At 38.8% G+C, this 12310-nt stretch overlaps 1 protein-coding gene across 3 annotated transcripts in view; it reads left to right on the top strand.

Moving 5' to 3' along the window:
* The first annotated feature begins 863 nt into the window (after positions 1-863).
* LOC100656942 (cytochrome P450 20A1) overlaps positions 864-12310 on the top strand; it is a 38079-nt gene continuing 26632 nt past the window's right edge. For all 3 annotated transcript variants that reach the window (XR_002784420.2, XR_002784419.2, XM_003406125.4), the window contains exons 1-4: positions 864-995; positions 7729-7778; positions 8680-8846; positions 10952-11094. Coding sequence is in view for 1 of the 3 variants with exons in the window: in XM_003406125.4 (XP_003406173.2) it covers positions 870-995; positions 7729-7778; positions 8680-8846; positions 10952-11094 (486 nt within the window). In the remaining 2 variants the exon portion in view is untranslated. The remainder of the gene's footprint in view (positions 996-7728; positions 7779-8679; positions 8847-10951; positions 11095-12310) is intronic.

The following is a 12310-nucleotide window of genomic DNA, read 5'->3' as shown; positions in this document are numbered from 1 at the left end:
ATAGGATCGCTATGAGTCAGAGTAGACTCAATGGCAATAGGTTTGGTGTTCTAACTGCTTTTCATAAAATATCTTATTTAACCCTCCAAACAACTCTGTATGGTATTTTCAGTTTCACCTAGAAGGAAACTGAAACTTGGAAAGTTCTAGCAATTTACTGGAAGTCAGGACTAGCTGAGCCAGGAATCTTCACCACCACTGAATACTTTGCCCTCGCGCCAAGGAATTACATTTGCTAGTACTTCAAACGACTTTTTTCGGGAAAGAAGGAACATCTAAGGGTGTTTAACTTTTAGCAACTTTTCTGTCCAGGTTAGTTTAGGTCAGTGGTTCTCAAATTTGAGTGTGCAAGAGAATCCATGGGAGGGCTTATTAAAATAAATAGATTGCTGTATGCCATCCCAGATTTTCAGTAGGTCTCGGGTGGAATGAGAATTTGCATTTCTAACAAGTTCTGGGGTGGTACTGATACCGCTGGTTAGGAGACCACACCCTGAGAACTATTGCTTTGGAGGTTGTAACAAATCTACTGGAAAAAGTGTTGGTTGGGGAAGAGCCATAACTCCTTCCGTTTTTTAGAAGCCTGGGCTCGATTTTTCCCCAGCAACTCAGTCCCCAAACTGTGAGTGTGTTCTTCAGTTTTGGAACCTAATTCCCGCCCTCGGGTCAAGGTCCCATTCTGCCGACCCTGGGACGACTGCGCACAGAGAACACTCCCGCTCCTCGGCGATCCATTGCTTTCTCTGTCCCTCTACCTTTCCCCCGCCTCAGGCCGGCAGGCTTTGGTCACGCCCCCAACGGCCAATTCGTTCGCAGGTCACTCTGGGTTCCTCCGCCCACACACTAATTCCATAGGTTGGGCCAGGCTGATGCGCTGCTGCCCGAGCAGTGGATCGAGACGTGGCTCCCAGAGCGGAAGAACCATGTTGGACTTCGCGATCTTCGCCGTTACCTTCTTGCTGGCGTTGGTGGGAGCGGTACTCTATCTCTACCCGGTAACCGCCGCCTATACCCTCACGGGTCCGGCCGCCGTCCCAGCCTCTCTTTTGCCTGCATCCACGATGCCTTCCCTCAGCGGGCACGAAGGGCGGGGAAGCTCCTGCTCGGTGACCCCAGCCGAGTCACGTGACGCCTGGCCGGGCGAGCGAGGGGCAAGCGCTGAGTGGGGCGGTGCTGAGGGAGCGACGACCCCGCTAGCTGCCCGGCGCGGAGGGCGTCCAGTTCCGCGCCGCCCGTACGGGCGCGCAAGAGCCGAGGGAAAGCTCGCGTGATGCCCGGAGTCTCCGTGCCAGTCCTGGGCTTAGCTGAGGATTGGCCCTCGAGTCCGGCCTCACAGCGCCCTGCACCCCCACACCCGTTACATGGCGGGTCTGAAGAGCTTTGGGCGGGTTTCTTGCAGCCAGTCTGTCAAACCTGAATTCGGTTTGCTCGTGTGTCTGGGAGGAAACGCCAGGGTGCCACTCCTTCCTCCCTTTCCGAGGACTTAACAGTGGGGGCTCACATTTAATCCTTACTGGAGGCTGCCATCATTTTTTGTCATCTGTCATTCCATCTGTCCATGGATCTGTTATTACTGGAATTCAAAGCCCTGGAGATCCGGACCCGCTCTTGCTCCTTGCAGGGCCTCAGAGGCAAAATGGAGTGATGGAAAGAGCACTGCTCTGCCAGTTAGTGTGAGCTTGACTTAGCTCTTTAATTTCTGAATCTCATTCTTCCCCCCTTCTTTCTCTGCTTGCTTTTTTCAACCTCAGAGCATGGTTGGAAAAACAAAGGAGCTAATGGATGAAGAGGCGTCTGGAAAATATGCTCTACAGAGCAAGGTGGTGGTTTTACAGTGAAAGCGAAAAGTAGTTAAAGGTAGTTGAACAGGTCCAAGTACATCACTGATAATGGCAATTACATCTTCTTAAGTGTTCTTTTTAAAACTGGTAAAATGGATTAGACTAGACTATTGCAACTACAAAATTTGGAACTTCTGATATATTTTATTTTCTGAGAAACTAAACATTTAGTGGTACCAGGTGTCGAATTTTGATAATCTTTAGATGAGATGATTAGCTAGTAGCAATGATACTGTTTATCTCTCAACTAATGTTTGTTTCTGCTGTGTGACAGGCACGATCCATGAGCTGGGTGGGAATACAGCAGTGAACAAGCCAGATGAAAAAATTTGACTAATACATTCTCTTTGGGGGGAACACAGTAAACAAAATACATAGTATGTTAGATGGTGTCATATATTGAATTATGTCCCCCCCAAAATGGGTGTATCAATTTGACTGGGCCATGATTTCCAGTATTGTGTGGTTGTCCTTAATTTTGTGATTGTAATTCTGTGTTAAAGAGGATTGGGGTGGAATTATAACACCATTACCCAGGTAACATTCCTGATCTAATGTAAAGGGAGTATCCCTGGGGTGTGGTCTGCACTACCTTTTATCTCAGGAGATAAAAAGGAAAGGGAAGCAAGCAGAGAGTGGGGGACCTCATACCACCAAGAAAGCAGTGCCAGGAGCAGAGTGTATCCTTTGTGCTCTGGGTCCCTGTGCAAAGAAACTCTTAATCGGGGGAAGATTGATGAGAAGGCGTACAGAGAGAATGCTTTCCCCTGTAGCTGATACCCTGAATTTGGATTTTTAGCCTACTTTACTGTGAAGAAATAAATTTCTCTTTGTTAAAGGCATCCACTTGTGGTATTTCTGTTATAGCCAGCACTAGATAACCAAGGCAGATGGAGTTAAGTATGATGGAGAAAAAGTTGAGGGGAGGGTAGGATTGGTATTTTAAGTAGGATAGTCAAGAGATGTGAGACTTGAAGGAGGTGAAGAATCAAGCCATTCATTGAGAAAAGAGGTCCCAGGGAAAGAATAGCAGATGCAGACCCTCGGGAAAAATGCCTGATGTGTTCCTGGAAAGCAAAGGACAAGTGTGGCTGGAGTGGAGTAAGTGAGGAAGAGTAGGAAATAGAAAGGTGGGGGTTAGGGCAGATTTTAAGTGGCTTTATAGGCCATTTTAAGGACTTGACTTTTACACTGGATGGTTTCAACAGAGAAGTGACATTTAAAATATAAAAGAATTAAAATTTGCATTTATTAGTTAAATTTTAAAAGAATGTTATGAGTAGATTATGGGCTTGAGGCAAGAATGGAAGCAGGAAGAGAAGAGACTATTGCAATACTTTTTTTTTTTTTTTGGTGAGAAATAGCATTGGCTTGGACCAGAGTAGTAGCAGAGGTGGTGAGGATTGGTTCATTGTGAGGGTAGAGCCAACTGGATTTTCCTGTGTTTTAGATGTGGAATATGAGAGGAAGAGGTATCAAGGAAACTGCCAGGGTTTTTAGTGTGAGTAGCTGGAAGAAGAATGGATTGACTGCAGGGAAGGTCATAGTTTTGTTGTTACTGTTTTTTGTTTTAGTTTGGTGGGAACTAGTGGGGGTTCATAGAAATTAGGAGTTTGATTTTAAATATTCTAGGTTTTAGATGTATGGTAGACATCCAGGTAGAGATGTTGAGTAGGTGATTGGATATGTATGTTTTGAGTAAGGAAAAAGGCCAGGCTGGGGATGTAAATTTGTGAGTTATCACTGTATATATGGTATTTTAAACTTGGAGACCAGCTATGATCACCCAGGGAGTGTAGATACAGGAAGAGAAAAGGTCCGAGGACCAAGCCCTGGAACTCTGTAATGTTTAGAGGTTGAGGAGAAGAAGAGGAGCCGCAAAGGAGACTGAGAAGGAACAGCCAGATAAATATAAGGAAATAAAGTGCTTTAAGCATAAGAAAGTACTGTAATCACCCTTAGTTGATTTAAATGAAATTAGTAACATTAATTTTAAGAAGAGCAGATTCATCATAATGATGGGGGTAAAGACCTAAATTGAGTGGGTTTGGAGATATCAAGTGCAGACAACTTTAGGATTTTGCACTAAAGGAGGTTGGTGACTAGAGAGAGAAGTAAGGTAAAGGAAGTTTTTAAGGTGGGAAAGATTATATTAGTATGCTAATGAGAACTATCAAGTCAAAAGGGGAAAATTGATGACATAAGAAAGAGAAGAGAATTGCTAGAACAATTTTCTACAGTAGGTGAGAGGAGAGGGGATCTAGTACAGGTGTGGAAGATAAGGGGAATATTTCATTTGGAGTATCAACAGTTCATCTATAGAAATAGGGAAGGTGGAGTATAAGGACACAGATATAGATAGGAAGGTAGCAGTGATATGGGAGCATGTGAAAGTATCTACTACTTTCAGTGAAAAAGAAGCAAGATTTTAAGTTTCTAGTGAGTATGAGGAGTCCCTTGGTGGTGTAAATGATTAAAACGGTGCCTCAGAAGAAAGGCCTGGAAAATCATTGAAAACCTTACAGAACACAGTTTTACTCTGACACACATGGGGTACCATGAGCTGGAATCAACTTGACAGCAACTGGTAGTGAGGATAAGGGATTTGAAGAGAAAGAGTGAAATAGTCATCTAGAAGATTTGGAAAATGAATGAACTAGGGAAATTTGTAATTCGCAGCCAGTATACTTGACATTCATGAATTTAAAGTGAGACTAGTCAGCATGGCTGTTTATCTCTGGTTTTGTTTTTTTCCAGCTGTGTTCAGCTCTGAGTACAGGTGCAGAGTTGACAAAGTGTTGGATTTAATCAAGGCTAGAGGTTAGACTCATGGTAATAGAAATAATGAGAGGGAAAGGAAGTGGTTGGAGATTTGGGTGCTTGATATTAATATTCTGGAGGTTTTGTCTTGACATTTGGTGATGTCAAGTTCTAGAGTATGATTATAGGAATGAGTGGCTGAGGTAGAGTAGAGGTTTGGGTAGGGGAGAGATGGGAGATAGGGTCAGGAAAGAGGACAACCTCTTGTAGGAATAAGAGACTGGGAAATTAGGGAGGTCCTGGGGATGGGAGTTCTTGGTTTCTTGTGGTGTCTGAGTAATAAAAAAGATCATAAAAAGATTATTCTGGATGGTCTCGAGGCAGATGGTGCTGATGTAGCTGTGGTTATTGGGGAGATTGAAGTTTTGCAGGGTCTTGCAAGGTATATTCTGAATTTGGGATTTCCTTCATCATTTTAGCTATTTGGGAAATATGGATGCAACAAAAGGCAGGATCAAATTTTACCTGGAATTCTGGGGCTTACCCTTTATTTCTGCTGATGGAAGTGTGGAGGTTGGTATTGGATCCATTTTACCCAGAGTATATAGAGTTCTGAGACTCCCTTTTCATGCCTGCTGATGGAGCTATGAAAGCTGGGCTTAAGGGGGTGAGGAGGGGTTGTAGTGTGTATTTACACAGTGTTAGGGTGTATTTATTCCTGCTTTTATCACTAGTTTTTCCCAAATATTTCAACCGTTCTATCATAAAACCACTTAGTGAAATTGTCCAAATATTCAGACACATCAATTATGTATTTTTTCCCCTAAGACATCCTTTGTGTAGCCCTCCATCATCATCCTTCCAGGGTTTGTACTGGTTACCTTTTGGGTCTGCTGCATGACTGTTGTCCTTTCACTATTATTGTAGGGACTCTCTTCAGTTGTGTTGGATATCCCATTTCCTGAATGCCAAATATTTCTTTGTTTTTTTTTACCCTTCATTTCCTTTATTTGCTGTAGTACATCATTTTCCATGAGCTTTCTAAGGAAGTGTGGAGGGGAAATAAATTTTATGAGACCTTGCTTATCTGAAAAATTTCTCTATTCTGCCGCACATGTGAATATAGTTTGGCTGGGCATAAAATTCTCGGTTGAAAAAAATTTCTCTTAGAAATTATAGAGGCTACCACCGTTTTCTAGCCACCCCTCCACCAGCCTCTTGTTCCATAATCTGCAATCCTGGGATCTCCTTCCAGAGGGAGAAGTAATCATGGGAATGAGGAGGACACCTAAGGGGTCTAAGGGATCAATATACAGACTTTTTACCAGTTGTTGGAATTCTTCTATCTTTACCTTGTGTATGATCCTGCCTTTCTGGCACCTACAGTGCGTATCCGCTTGCTTCTTGTAGGAATTCTCAGCAGGCCTCCAGAGGAGGCCTTTCAACTATGTCAGTTAATCACTTTTCCATCATTTTAACACCTTCTCAAAACTGGTTGAAATGTTCATATACTGGCTTCTCCCCTATTCTCTTTATCCTTACTGTTTTCTCCTTTCTTTTTTCTTTACTTTCATTTTAGTGGGATTTCAGGAGGAAGAGGAAAGTAGATTAATGTTACCAAATCACCATGTTTAAACAGAAATCAGGAAACATGTTTTAGTCATTAATAATTTAAGTTAAAAAAATGAAAGTTACATTTTTTTAATGCTAGTATCTTTTTTTAAATGCGGGGTCGTCCATTTCTTTTCCCCACTATTTATAGTATTAAACTTGAAAAGTTTCCATTATTGATGAGACTGAAAACAAAAACAAACCTGTTGCCATCAAGTGGATTCCCACTCACAGTGACCCTATAGGACAGAATGGTACTGCCCCATAGGGTTTCCAAGGAGCGCCTGGTGGATTCAAACTGCCAGCCTTTTGGTTAGCAGCCATAGCTCTTAACCACTACGCCACCAGGGTTTCCTAATAAGACTACAGGACAAAATTATACATTGTAGGTTTCACTGTCATCAGTTAAATGCAAGTTATGTATACTGTTGCTGAGATAGTAATCTCATACTATTTAGTAGAAACTGTAAAACTCTTCACTTAGTACCATTCAACCAAGTATTTCTCTTTTGGAGTACATACTCCAAGGTTGGGAAAAAACAAGAGGAAAAAAGTAAAGTTGTACAAAGATTTTTATAGCAGTATTTATAATAAATGAAAAAAAGAAATAGCCCAGATGTTTTATAGTAGTACAGTAGGAAAATGATTAAGCAGTTCTGGCAACATGATGGACTACCGTTTAGCCTTTTAAGTGTTCAAATAAATGAGGATTGATTGATTGATACAATGTTAAGTAAAAAAAGGCAGAGTGCCAAATAGATAAACTCTGATTAGTCGTAGTCAGAATATATTGACAACATTCAGAATTGATTCTGGAGTTTAACATTTTAGGTTATTTTTTTCTGTAAGTATTTTTTGTATATTTAGTTTAAGAATTATTTGATAAAAGTTTTATTATAAAAGTAAAATAAAAAATTACACTGACTCCAAAACTCAGCAATCATAAACCCAGTACGAAACTGTAAAAGATTAAAATTTCTTAAAATTTTCCCCAGTTCATTATTTAGGGGTTGTCCCTTTAACAGTTATGCGTTCTTAAATATATTTTTATACCAGGTACCTCACTAACTATATGGCACTGATAATAATGAATTTGCATTAAAGCAAAAGATAGTGACTATCACATTGTTATTTTGGTAAATTCTATGACTAGAAAGAGCAAAACTCTCAGGAATGAAAACTGTTATAAGCATAGGTTTTTATTTTTTAAGCCAAGCCAGGTAGGACCATGTGTAGACTAGAACAAAGAAAAATGTGCTTGACTATATATTACTTGATATAAAGTAGATATAAATTTTTCAAATGCCTTAGTTTGACATAAACGAAGAATATTAAGAGAATCCTTTCCATACCAAGAAGTCATTTTTTATATTTTAAGATAGAAATAATTTCTTAGATTCAGCTGAATTGGAAAGCCACCTTTTTAAGGTCCTGCAGATGTCTTGGGAAAACACATTTGATTTATGGGATGTATGATAATTCATTATACTAAACTATTTTTTTATTTTTCCTTAAGGCTTCTAGACAAGCTGCGGGGATTCCGGGGATTACACCAACTGAAGAAAAGTGAGGAATTGTTTTTTTGGAATCAGCAAAGTCAACCCTTTATTTTAGTATCCAAACTAAGTTATATTTTTAGATTGCTCAGTTTATTTAATTTCTTTATATATTTTAAATTGGGTTATTCTAAATTTACATCTGGGCATACAAACCTAAACTTTATTAAGAACAGAAAGGAAGGCTGTGTAAATCAAAACCGTTAATTGCTTTCATTTTCCCAAGCCAGAGAAAGTAGAAGATAGACAGGATTAAGATAAAAGGTATGAAGAAAAAAATTGCCATACCTGATTTGATGATTTTCATCAACCTGTGATATCCATCGATATCTTAGAATGAGTTGCTGCAGAAGTTGGATAGTTTTCAGTTTCCAAGTCACATGTTCCTTGTGTAACTTTTTTATTTGGTGGCGCAGTAGTTGCTAACTGAAATGTCGGTGGTTCAAATCCACCAGCTGCTCCGTGGGGGAATGATGTGACCATTTGCTTCCATAAAAATTACAGGCTAGGAAACCCTATGGAGCAGTCTACCCAGTCCTTTAGGGTTGCCGTGATTCAGAATTGACTTGACAAGTTTTTTTTGTTTATGATGTCTGTTGATATCTTAGAATGAGGTACTGCAAAAGTTGAATAGTTTTCTAGTTTCTAAGTGAGATGTTCCTTGTGTAGCTTTTTTATTTGGTTTCAAGTGATAATGAATTTTCAAAATGTCAGACAAATCCATATCTAACTATGTAACTATAGAAACATAATGAGAAGTCAAATATAATGGAGTTTTGGATTTTGCAGTAATTTGAATTTCATGTGCCTTTATTCCCATCTATTAACACGGTTAATTCAGAGTCATCTGTTGGTTTTATGATTCTCCCAAAGGAAATTAATTATTTTGTCAAATGATGGTCTTTTCTCAGAGATGGTAATCTTCCAGATATTGTCAGCAGTGGAAGCTTGCACGAGTTCCTGGTTAATTTGCATGAGAGATATGGGCCTGTGGCCTCTTTCTGGTTTGGCAGACACCTTGTGGTTAGTTTGGGCACTGTTGATGTACTGAAGCAGCATATCAACCCCAATAAGACATGTAAGTTTAATTTTCTTTCTAATTAGGTGATCCTTATCTTTTAAGAATAACTGTCTAATAAATGAAGAACTATACATTCTTAAATAGAAATGTTGTTAGCTGCTGTGGAGTTGCCTTTGACTCTTGGCAACCTTGTATACAAAAGAACAAAATGTTACCTGGTTCTGCATCATCCTCGCAGTTGTCTAGCATGTTCAAGTCCATTGTTGAGGCTATTGTGCTAATCCGTCTCACTGAGGGTTTCCCGTTCCCTTATTGGCCCTCCGTGTCATCACACGTGGCACCCTCTAGTGATTGATCCCTGATGTGTCCAAAGCAAATGAGTAAGACAGTGTTCTGTTGATCTATAAGGTTTTCATTGGCTAATATTTGGAAGTAGATCACCAGGCCTTTCTTCCTAATCTGCCTTAGTCTGGAAGGCCTGGTGAAACCTGTTTACCATATATGACTCTGATATTTAAAATACTGGTGACATAGCTTCCAGCATCATAGCAACATGCAAACCACCACTGTACAACAAACCGATAGATGGGTGTAGGAGATAGGAATAGATAACTTATTGAATGATTTATACTATGTGTCAGGGATTGTGCTGAAGTCTTTATATTCATTACCTCATTTAGGACAAACTATTGTAAAATGATTATTTTTTTCTTCAATTTATGGATATATAATGAAATCTCAGTGCAAATTCCAACAGGATTGTTTTTGGAAACTGAAAGAAGTAGTTCCAGGGTTCATCTGGAAGAGTAAATGTACATGAACAGCCACAAAAAGCCTAGAAAAGGAATACTAATGAGGGGAAGGAATACTTATACTATACAGTGAATTTTAAAGCTAGAGTGATTTAAAGACTCTTGTATTGTGGTAGGACTAGACAGATCATGGAATAGAATAGTAGTCCAGGGGACAAATCAAATATTTATGGTAAAGACAGCATTTTACGATAAAGGGGAAAGGTAATAATAAATGGTTTTGGGAAGACTAGTTAGCTATATTGAAAAACAGAAATCTTGATCCCTGCCTTATTCTTCATGTCAAAATAAATCCTAAATGATTAAAGTATAAAGTCATAAAAGTAATAGATACATGGTTAAATATTTTAAATTTAGGAGTAGATAAACCCCTTCGTACCATGACACAAGACCTAGGAGCCATAAAGCACAAGATAAATAAATCGATCTATATAAAAATGAAAATTTTCAGTACAATAAGCACCTTAGCAAAGGACAAGAGATGGGGAAATGTTGGCCCCACAGTGACTGAAGAACAATTGATATCCTTAATATCTAGTAAATAATTATTACATTTCAGTAAAGAATAAGGCACTGTAAAAAGATTTAGAAGAGAAATGGGAAAATATATACCGCATATATATAAACATACACACGAAATCTAATAAGGAAAGAAAAATGAAACACCCTCATAGAAAAATGGGCAAAAAAAACAAGGCAGTTCAAGAAGGAAGAAATACAAATGGCCAATAAACAAATGAAAATATATTTCACCTCACTAAAAATCAATGGGGTGCAAACAAAAATGAGATTTTTAAATCTAAAATGATAACAGTGAGCATCTCTGTTGAAGTTTAGGATGAATTTTGCTTCTTCATGTTTTCGTGTTTAAATTGTGTACAATGAGCATGTACCTTTTTTGTGAAAACACATTATTAAAGAAAGTTTAAAAAGAATGAAGGAAAAAAATTAAATCCAGCTAGATAATTTTAATCATAATAGTGATCACACAAATGTGCCCATTTTGCTTTAAAATCAGTGGAATGGATTATTTTGTTGTTAATCAAAGGTATTGTAGTCATGTAGGTAGAAAATTGATGGAAGTATTAATGACTTACACTGTAATTCTGAGTCAGGATGTTGTATTCTTGCCAATTTCCGTTGCCTCTTGTGCTGTTTCTTTTTAGGAAAGACAGTTAAGGGAATTGTAAAGAAAATCGCCATCCTCTCACCTATGATCACTTACATCCCTTGGTCCTTTTTTCTCTTGCTGGAGAGGTTTTATTGTTTTTGTTTTTTTGTGGGGAGAAGGGAAGTTTTTTGTGATTATTTTGATTGTTCATTTAGAAATACTCAATTTGTCTGTTTCAGCGGACCCTTTTGAAACTATGTTAAAGTCGTTATTGAGGTATCAATCTGATGGTGGGAGTGCAAGTGAAAACCACAAAAGGAAAAAATTATATGAAAATGGTGTGACTAATTCTCTGCAGAGTAATTTTGCTGTCTTGCTAAAGGTAAGGTAGCAAGTAGTTCAGCCTGAGTACATTGCAATACAGATAATAGTATACTTTTTAACTATTGACATATCCTGCCTTTGATACTCTTTTTTTTAATTTTTAAAAATATTTGAGGTTTTAGGTGAAAGTTTACACAGCAAATTGGGTTCCCATTTAACAGGTTTTATACAAATTGTTCCGTGACATTGGTTACAATTTTCATAACATTACAGCATTCTCATTATTTCTGTTCTGTTTGTTCTGTTTCCATTGACCTAGCTTCTCTGCCCCTCCTCTCTTTCTCATCTTTGCTCTTGGGTAAATGTCGACCATTTGATCTGGTATAGTTGATTGTTCAAGGGAGCACATTCCTCAAAGGTGATATTATTTATTTTATAAACCAATCTATTATTTAGCTGAAAGGAAACCTCGGGAAGTAGCTACAATTTCAAGTTCAAAGGGTATCTTAGGACAGTAGTCTCAGGGGTTCCTCTAGTCTCCATCAGTTCAGTAAGTCTGATCTTTTTTAGAAATTTGAGTTTTGTTCTACATTTTTCTCCCATTTTATCTGGCACCTTCTATTGTGTCCTGGTCAGAACAGTCAGTAGTGGTAGCCAGGCACCATCTAGTTCTTCTGGTCTCAGGTTAGAAGAGGCCATGGTTTGTGTGGGCTGTTAGTCCTGTGGACTAGTTTCTTCTTTGAGTCTTTGGTTTCCTTCATTCTCTTTTGCTCCAGACAAATAGAGACCAATGTTGTATCTTAGATTGCCACTTGCAGGCTTTTAAGACCCTGGAACCTACTCACTGATACCTGTCTCTCTAAGCTGACTTTTATTTTCCTGAAATTCTAAAACAAGAAAACAAACAAAAAACTCAGACAGAGAAAAGCAAAACATTCACCCTCCAAAAGAAAAAGCAAAAACCCTAAAACCTAGACTGTTGGAATGATGAGGATGGAAAGAGCATGAAGTTTGCTACATCAGTTGATTTGTCCTTTGTTTTCAGTCAGACTTTAAGCCAGTGGTTCCCACCTGAAATACACCCTATTGTTGAAAATGCAGATTCCTGGGCCCTTACTCAGATTTATTGAAACAGAATCTCTGGGAAGGAGGACCTGACATTTTAAAGACACTCCTCAAATGATAACAGATTTTGAGAACAACAATATTAATCCATACCAGATAGCCTCTTTTCCCTTTTATCCTTAAAGATGCTTAGCTGAACCCTGTGTGCT

This window comes from Loxodonta africana, chromosome 6 (genome assembly GCF_030014295.1).
Source record: "Loxodonta africana isolate mLoxAfr1 chromosome 6, mLoxAfr1.hap2, whole genome shotgun sequence".
In the NCBI taxonomy this organism is placed as follows: domain Eukaryota; kingdom Metazoa; phylum Chordata; class Mammalia; order Proboscidea; family Elephantidae; genus Loxodonta; species Loxodonta africana.
Note: the sequence above shows the minus strand (reverse complement) of the source record. Positions and strands in the feature narration are given on the sequence as shown.